Source organism: Physeter macrocephalus, chromosome 12 (assembly GCF_002837175.3).
Source record: "Physeter macrocephalus isolate SW-GA chromosome 12, ASM283717v5, whole genome shotgun sequence".
Lineage (NCBI taxonomy): Eukaryota > Metazoa > Chordata > Mammalia > Artiodactyla > Physeteridae > Physeter > Physeter macrocephalus.
This window is the reverse complement of record NC_041225.1, coordinates 47152546-47162202: the sequence shown is the minus strand read 5'-3', so window position 1 is coordinate 47162202 and position 9657 is coordinate 47152546. Positions and strand designations below refer to the sequence as shown.

The 9657-nt window shown below is 38.9% G+C and overlaps 1 protein-coding gene across 1 annotated transcript in view; it reads right to left on the bottom strand.

The window, feature by feature from the left end:
* WDR43 (WD repeat domain 43) overlaps positions 1-9657 on the bottom strand; it is a 50959-nt gene that overhangs the window by 32512 nt on the left and 8790 nt on the right. The window contains exon 3 of the mRNA XM_024118521.3: positions 7159-7280. Coding sequence (XP_023974289.1) covers positions 7159-7280 — 122 coding nt within the window. The remainder of the gene's footprint in view (positions 1-7158; positions 7281-9657) is intronic.

Sequence of the window (9657 nt, the reverse complement as noted above, 5' to 3'; positions counted from 1 at the left end):
TGATACTGCAGAAATACAAAGGATTATAAGAGACTACTACAAACAACTATATGCCAATAAAACGGACAGTCACGAAGAAATGGACAAATTCTTGGAAAGGTACAATTTTCCAAGACTGAACCAAGAAGAATTAGAAAATCTACACAGACTTATCACAAGTAATGAAACTGAAATCGTAATTAAAAATCTTCCAACAAACAAAAGTCCAAGACCAGATGGCTTCACAGGTCAATTCTATCAAACATTTACAGAAGAGCTAAAACCCATCCTTCTCAAACTCTTCCAAAAAATTGCAGAGGAAGGAACACTCCCAAACTCATTCTATGAGGCCACCATCACCCTGATACCAAAACCAAACAAAGATACTACAAAAAAAGAGAACTATAGACCAGTATCACTGATGAACATAGATGCAAAAATCCTGAACAAAATACTAGCAAAGAGAATCCAACAGCATATTAAAAAAGGATCATACACCATGATCAAGTGGGATTTATCCCAGGGATGAAAGGATTCGTCAATACATGCAAATCAATCAATGTGATACACCACATTAACAAATTAAGGAATAAAAACCATATGATCATCTCAATAGATGCAGAAAAAACTTTTGACAAAATTCAACACTGATTTAAGATAAACTCTCCAGAAAATGGGCATACAGGAACCTACCTCAATATAATAAAGGCCACATAAGACAAACCCACAGAAAGCATCACAGTCAATGGTGAAAAACTGAAAATGACCACTAATATCAGGAACAAGACAAGGATGTCCACTCTCACCAATCTTATTCAACATAGTTTTGGAAGTCCTAGCCACAGAAATCAGAGAAGAAAAAGAAATAAAAGGAATACATATTGGAAAAGAGGTAAAACTGTCACTGTTTGCCGATGACATGATACTATACATAGAAAATCCTAAAGATGGCATCAGAAAACTACTAGAACTAATCAATGAATTTGGTAAGGTTGCAGGATACAAAATTAATGCAGAAATCTCTTGCATTCCTATAAACCAACAACAAAATACCAGAAAAAGAAAGTAAAATACCAGAAAGAGAAAGTAAGGAAACACTCCCATTTACCATTGCAACAAAAAGAATAAAATACCTAGGAATAAACCTGCCTAAGGAGGCGAAAAACTTGTACTCAGAAAACTATAAAACACTGATGAAAGAAATCAAAGATGACATAAACAGATGGAGAAATATATCATGTCCTTGGACTGGAAGAATCAATATTGTGAAAATGACTATACTACCCAAAGCAATCTACAGATTCAGTGCAATCCCTATCAAACTACCAATGGCATTCTTCACAGAATTAGAACAAAAAATTTTACAATTTGTATGGAAACACAAAAGACCCTGAATAGCCAAAGTAATCTTGAGAAAGAAAAACGGAGTTGGAGGAATGAGCCTCCCCAACTTCAAACTACACCACAAAGCTACAGTAATCAAGATAGTATGGTACTGGCACAAAAACAGAAATATAGATCAATAGTACAAGATAGAATGCCTAGAGATAAAACCATGCACATATGGGCACCTAATTTACAACAAAGGAGGTAAGAACACACAATGGAGAAAAGACAGCCTCTTCAATAAGCGGTGCTGGGAAAACTAGACAGCTACATGTAAAAGAATGAAATTAGAATACCTAACACAATATACAAAAATAAACTCCAAATGGATTAAAGACTTAAATGTAAGACCAGACACTATAAAACTCTTAGAGGAAAACATGGGAAAAACACTCTGACATGAACCACAGCAAGTTCTTTTTTGACCAACCTCCTAGAGTAATGGAAATAAAAATAAACAAATGGGACTTAATTAAACTTAAAAGCTTTTGCACAGCAAAGGAAACCATGAACAAGACAAAAAGACAACCCTCAGAATGGAGAAAATATTTGCAAATGAAACAACGGACACGGGATTAATATCCAAAATATACAAACAGCTCATGGAGCTCAATATCAGAAAAACAAACAATCCAGTTAAAAAATGGGCAGAAGACATAAATAGACATTTCACCAAGGAAGACATACAGATGGCCAAGAGGCACATGAAAAGATTCTCAACATCACTAATTATTAGAGAAATGCAAATCAAAACTACAATGAGGTATCACCTCATGCCGGCCAGAAAGGCCACTATCAAAAAATCTAGAAACAATAAATGCTGGAAAGGGTGTAGTGAAAAGGGAACCCTCCTGCAGTGTTGGTAGGGATGTAAACTGATACAACCACTAAGGAAAACACTATGGAGGTTTCTTAAAAAACTAAAAATAGAACCACCATATGACCCAGCAATCCCACTACTGGGCATATACCCTGAGAAAACCATAATTCAAAAAGAGACATGTATCACAATGTTCACTGCAGCACTATTTACCATAGCCAGGACATGGAACCAACCTAAATGTCCATCGACAGATGAATGGGTAAAGACTCAGCCATAAAAAGAAACCAAATTGAGTTATTTGTAGTGAGGTGGATGGACCTAGAGTCTCTCATACAGAGTGAAGTAAGTCAGAAAGAGAAAAACAAATACCGTATGCTAACACATATATATGGAATCTAAAAAAAAGTTGTACTGATGAACCTAGTTGCAGGGAAGGAATAAAGAGACAGACATAGAAGATGGACTTCAGGGGCTTCCCTGGTGGCGCAGTGGTTGAGAGTCTCCCTGCCAATGCAGGGGACATGGGTTCGTGCCCTGGTCCGGGAAGATCCCACATGCTGCGGAGTGGCTAGGCCCGTGAGCCATGGCCGCTGAGCCTGAGCTTTGCAACGGGAGAGGCCACAACCGTGAGAGGCCCGCGTACCCTCCCCGCCACACACACACCAAAAAAAAAAAAAAAAAAGAAAAAGAAAAGAAAATGGACTTCAGGACATGGGGTGGGAGGGTGAAGCTGGGGCGAAGTGAGAGTAGCATCAACATACATACACTACCAAATGTAAAATAGTTGGCTGGTGGGAAGCAGCAGCATAGCACAGGGAGATCGGCTTGGTGCTTTGTGATGACCTACAGGGGTGGGATAGGGAGGATGGGAGGGACGCTCAAGAGGGAGGGGATATGGGGACATGTGTATGTATATGGCTGATTTGCTTTGTTGTGCAACAGAAACTAACACGGTATTGTGAAGTAATTATACTCCAATAAAGATCTATTAAAAAAAAGGAAAAAAATATATAGGCAAAGAATACTCAGAATACATAAATAGCTCTTTATATTCAAGAAAGAATTCCTTGGGTTTAAAAAAAACCTCAAAATAAAAATATACAAAGGATATATAAACAAGCAATTCATAGAAGAAATACAACTTGTCAATAAACATGAAAACACCCAAGCTCACCGATAATCAAGAAAAGGCAACAATAATGTATGAGAACTTTTCCTTTACCCTCATTGGTTCCTAACATTCTTGACAATATCTCACCAATTCCCAGAGTTTCAACACTCACCTGTGTTCCTTATTCAACATCTACTCACTGAATTGACACATTTTTTAAAAAAAGACATGACCACCATCCTGACAAGCTTCCTGAATCTATTTCACCACTGAGCACTGAAAAGGCCAGCACAGAGCCAACACCACCACACCCCTGTCCCCTGTTACTTGTGTAACCCTCCTCCATCAGCAGAACCTGGGAACTTGTCAGAATTCCCAAGCCCCAACCTAGACCTACTAAATCAGATCTGTAAACACACATAACATATGTGCACATTAAAGCCTGAAAAGCACTAGATCAGAAGATTCCTCTCTGGGAAATGTGACAGGTTCCAGAGGAATGACCTACACATCCTGATACTGAAGGCCTCCCAATCACTCTACAAATGAAGCCCAGCAACTGAGCCACACACCCACAATGGCCTTCCAATCAGCTTTTCAATGTTTCATTTTCGAAAACCAACAGGCAGCCAAGGATCTCCAGTCACTTGAAGAATGCCTTTAACATGAAAGAAACCAAAATCAAACACAAATCAAAACACATTCTCAAGAGGGAGGTGAGGAAAAGTAAAAAAGTTTAAATCCTATAATATCTTCAGAGAGTTAGAAAATATTATACGCATGACAGAAACATGACGCAACAAAAAAGAAATACTCAAAGAACGAAAAATAGCTCCCAGAAGTTAAAAATTTAATTAGAGAAACTTAAAAATTCAGTACAAGATTTAGAAGGTGAAATTGAAGCAATTTCCCAGGTAACAGAAGAAAAAGACAAAAGAGAAAATTAAAATAAGGTAAGAAACCAGAAGGATTAGTCCAGGAGATATAACACCTAAATAGCAGTATGTAGTATAAGAGAAAGATCAAAGAAAAGAGAAGGAATGAAATTATCAAATACACAGTATGAGAAGAATGCAGAACATGAATTCCCAGGCTAAATGGTCCCTCAAGTGCCAACATAATTCACTGACTAAAGAAAAAAAAGCACACGATATTTTAAAATATAAAAATAATGAACAATACCAATGCTTCAAAATCCTGAGGGGAGGGCTTCCCTGGTGGTGCAGTGGTTAAGAATCCACCTGCCGATGCAGGGGACATGGGTTTGAGCCCTGGTCCGGGAAGATCCCACATGCAGAGCAACTAAGCCCATGCGCCACAGCTACTGAGCCTGCGCTCTAGAGCCCGCGAGCCACAACTACTGAAGCCCAAGCGCCTAGAGCCCGTGCTCCACAACAAGAGAAGCCACTGCAATGAGAAGCCTGTGCACCGCAACGAAGAGTAACCCCCTGCTCGCTGCAACTAGAGAAAGCCCGCGCACGGCAAGGAAGACCCAACGCAGCCATACATACATACATACATACATACATACGTAATAATCTTGAGGGGGAATTATTTCCAACCCCAAAGTCTGTATCTTCAAATTATCAATCAACTGTGAGGCTAGAATAAAGACACTGGACGACATGGATGGTAAATTTATTGAGATTTTGCTTGTCTTCCAGGAAGCTACCAATTTGTGTGTCACCAAAAAGAAGGAATAAACCAATAAAGAGAAAAATGGGATCCAGGAAACAGAGGCTCCATCTGACACGAGAATTTTCAAGATGATGAAAGGAAATCTCAGGATAATCAATGGAAGAAGGCAGAGAAGTCCTCCAACAAATAAATGAAACTGGAGGGAAGCCTCCAAAGATTAAATAACTGATTAACTGATGTGTCTGAAAATAAATGAGATTTACACTACTGCAGGAATGAGACTGAACTAATGACAGGTATATACAAAACTAAGCAAATGAACAATAAAGCAATTATAAACCCCAAGAAAAGCAAAATTTTGTGCCAAAAGATAATATAAACAATACAGTCCAAGTCTCATCTGTAACAATATTTAAGTAGGCATAATGTGAACAATGAATACTGCTTAATCAAAGTGTGACATTACAATATCGGGAAAATGGGGACAGAAAAAGGTAGAGGCTAAGAGCTAAATCCTCATCTTCCATAGTAGGAAATCAACAGATAATACCTAAAATGGAAAATAAAATCAGTTACCTATATAGCGTAAGAATGCCAAGAATGAAACTGGATACAAAATATTGTATGAGACAGCACAATTTGGATGAAAGCTCAGGCTGTGATTCAACCTATTTCTTAACTATAAAACAGGGATGGAGACCACCTCCCAGTGTTACAAATACAATACTGTGTATAACATGTTGAACAGTGCCTTGAACATTAGTCCCTATGTGAAGGATGTGGCTTGGTGAACTCTCATCCAGACAGCATTTAAAAAGTACAGCTGCATGGGCCCCACCCCTGACCTAGTGGATGAGAATCTCCACAGGCATCTCTTTACAACTGTAAGTATGGAAACTACCACCGCAGGTAAATGGAATGCACTTACTGAACCTCTAGGCAAATGATTATTCTCTGCAGCTCCAGCCCCAAACCCTCCTTAAAATTCTAAGCCTCTATCACCACCCCTCTGCTGGGTCTTGCCTTTCATGTGTTATTTCAAATTCAATTTGCTTAAAAACTCTCAAAACCACTTCCCTCTTCTGAGTTTCTATTAACTGCACCACTAGACACCTAGTAAGTTCAGAAAGCTGAAAACTTAGTTACATTTTATTTAACTCCTTTCTTCACTCAATAGCAACCCCTCCCCCGATCCTACCCAAGATTCTTCTTGGTTGGTACCTTTTCCATTCTTCCTTCCCACTCTTACCATCCTACGCCCGGACTATTACAAGCACCACCCGGGATCTAACTTCTCTGCCTGTGAACTAGCTCCTTCCCATATATTTTAGATAGTGCTAGCAAATTTTCTTCCTAAAGCATTATTTTGGTTACTCTGTTCCCAAGACATTGACCTTCAGTGTCTCATGCTTACCAAACAGAATCTAAAACTCCACAAAAGACGTTTGACTACAGTAGAAAAACACTGTGCCAGAATTCAAGACAGCAAGATTAGAACTCCCCTGCCACTTATTAGCTGTAAGACCATGGGCATCATTATCGTCCTTAGGGTCCTCATCCACGTAAGTTCAACCGCATTCAACTGTCCACATTCATTGAGCATCTACTATGCAGTCAATCACAGGATTAGGTACTTCAACTAGAAGAGATGTCTGAGATTTTTATCTATGACACTTAAGGTCAGACTCTCTTATACGATACTTTGGCTCATATCCTCCACCAGCCATTATTCCCTAATATGGGCCTCCTCTAAATTTCTCTACTGGGTTCCAAGTAAATCTTTAACTTCCCTTTCTCCTAGCCTTTGTTCCTGCCACATCCCCACCCCACCTTCCTTTCCCCACCCTCAAAAGGATCCTCCCATCCTCTTCTTTCCAAATCTTACCTCTCCTAGAAGACCCAGTTGAAAACCCTTCTCTTCCACCAGGCCTTCCCAACACTATCCTAATCATTTGACCAGTAATTACTTGCTACCTTATGGCATCTCTTGTGCAGTTATTTTACTCTTGTACCATTATTTAACTTTTATGTGTTAAACTCTTCCATATCCAATTTGATTAAATGTTCCTTGAGAACAGTCTATAACCTTACTAGTGTCTACATTCCCCACCGTGTCCAATATCAAACTTTACTTATATCAAGAATATAGTCTTGATTTGTCAAACTCTAATGCATTCCCAAACAGTAACAAAGTTACCCCAGAACCATCAACGTTACTCACCACTTTACTTTGCACGTCTGTGTGTTCCATTCCACAATATGTTTATCATCTGAACAACTATACAAACAGCCATTGTCTTGATGCCACTGTATGCAATTGACTTTGTTGTCATGTCCACCACTCTGCAGATTTTTTAAAAAATTAAAAGAAAAAAAATAAAGCTCATCTGATATGACAATATGCACCCTAGAATCATTACTAAACACTTAACTAAAATGTTAGGCCTTAACCTAACTAAAAAAGCCTACCCATTAACCTAACTAAAATGAATCTATCCATCTCTAACATCAAAAATGAGATAAATCTTCTATAACTTTATCAAATGTTAACTTTCCCTTCTCCTCTGCTGGAAAAACATACTTCTACATCATAAGTCAAAGGACATTAGTCCTAAATGCCACCTGCTTTTGACAGGAATGCCAGCACTAACCATGATAAAATGCTTCATGTACAGTGGCAAAAAGTTTGGGACACTTGAGTAAATTAATAAAGTCAAATCTTAAAGGGTTTAAAATCATGTCTAGTTAAAACCATCCTTGAAAATCCCTTTGTACCAAAACTATCTCTCAACTTTAAAAATCAATGTTCCTTCAGGGAAACACTAAATGTTTCCTTGTGTTGCAGCTCATACCGTATGAATGAAACTTTAAACATACTCAGCATAGCAAGATGCTCACTCACTCAGAGGCACACAGGAATGGAGACATCAACTGGGAAAGAGCAAATTCAAGTCTCCCGTCTCACACACATTCCAGGACAAGCTCATTCAGCAGAATTAAGGTGCTAAATCACCTATACTATGAACAATTACTGTTTTCATTCCTTCCATCTGAATTCACATTAAATATACATACAATGAGTCACCAATGTGTACATATCTAAGCTAAGCATAAAAGTTAAAACTCAAAATCACTACTTCTATCATACAGATTGCTCCCACCTCAAAAGAAAAAAAATTTTTTTTAAATAAATTTATTTATTGTTTGGCTGCGTTGGGTCTTTGTGTGCACGGGCTTTCTCTAGTTGTGGTGAGCAGGGTCTACGCTCCGTTGCGGCGGAGCGAGCTTCTCATTGCGGCAACTTCTCTTGTTGCGGAACATGGGATCTAGGAGCGTGGGCTTTCAGTAGTTGTGGTGCGCGGCTCAATAGTTGTGGCTCACAGGCTCTAGAACACGGGTTCAGTAGTTGTGGCACACGGGTTTAGCTGCTCTGTGGCATGTGGGATCTTCCCAGACTAGAGCTCAAACCCATGTCCCCTGCATTGGCAGGCGGATTCTTAACCACTGCGCCACCAGAGAAATCCAAAAGAAAAATATTTTTAAATGCTAAATTCAGTTACTTCCCTTCCTTCCTATTACCTATCTACTCAAAGAACTTCCCTTCCTTCCTATTACCTATCTACTCAAAGAACTAAGTCCTACATTATAGCCACACACACAAAGAACTGAACAAAGGATATGAACAGATAAATTCCATAGAAAGAATTCAGTAAGAAAATTTTTAATAGTAATTCAAGAGATACAAAGCAAAACAAAGTAACATTTTCAGTCTGTTCATCTACCAATTTGTTTAGCATTATAATATCCACCCTGGTAAGATTACAGGGCACTATCATACGCTGCTAGGAGCCAGTGTACCTTTTTGGAAAGCAATCTAGCAAGTGTCCACTCATTCAACAAACATTTACTCGATACCAATTACATGCCAAGCACTACACTAGGCACTTTCAATATATAATTATGTCTAAATCTCAAAGTCATGCAACGTAGATTATATAATACTGAAGAGATGAGGTTATATTACTTATCCTTGATCATATAACTAGGATTCAACCTCAGGATAGACTAGTTCCAAAGCCTGGGCCATTTCTACCTCACCACGTCATCCCAACACTCCTTGCCCTGACCCTCTTGGTTCCTTTCTAATAAACTCATTCCCTGTAAAAGATTTATATATAATCCTGGGAGGTATCAAACTGATCTCAAAAGGAGTTCTAGGCTCCATCAGCATCATGTCTGCAGCCACAGTAACTGAGTAAAGCAGCTATCACAGTGCACCAGATACTAGGTACCTACTGACCACAGAAAACTGACCAAATCAAAGGATGGGACCCAAACTATATTGCGGTAAAAGCCCACATGAGGACCACACTCAACTTGGAGGAAGGAGGAATAAAGGGAGATTTCCTTTACATATACCTCTGAATGCTTTAAATTTTTTTCAGTTGTATATTATTTTTATAATCTTTAATATAAAAACAAGTATATTTTTATTTTTATTTTTAAAATAAATTTATTTATTTATTTTTGGCTGCATTAGGTCTTTATTGCTGCGCGCGGGCTTTCTCTAGTTGCAGCGAGCGGGGGCTACTCTTTGCGGTGGCTTCTCTTGTGGCAGAGCCCGGGCTCTAGGCACGTGGGCTTCAGTAGTTGTGGCATGAGGGTTCAGTAGTTGTGGCTCACGGGCTCCAGAGCGCAGGCTCAGTAGTTGTGGTGCACA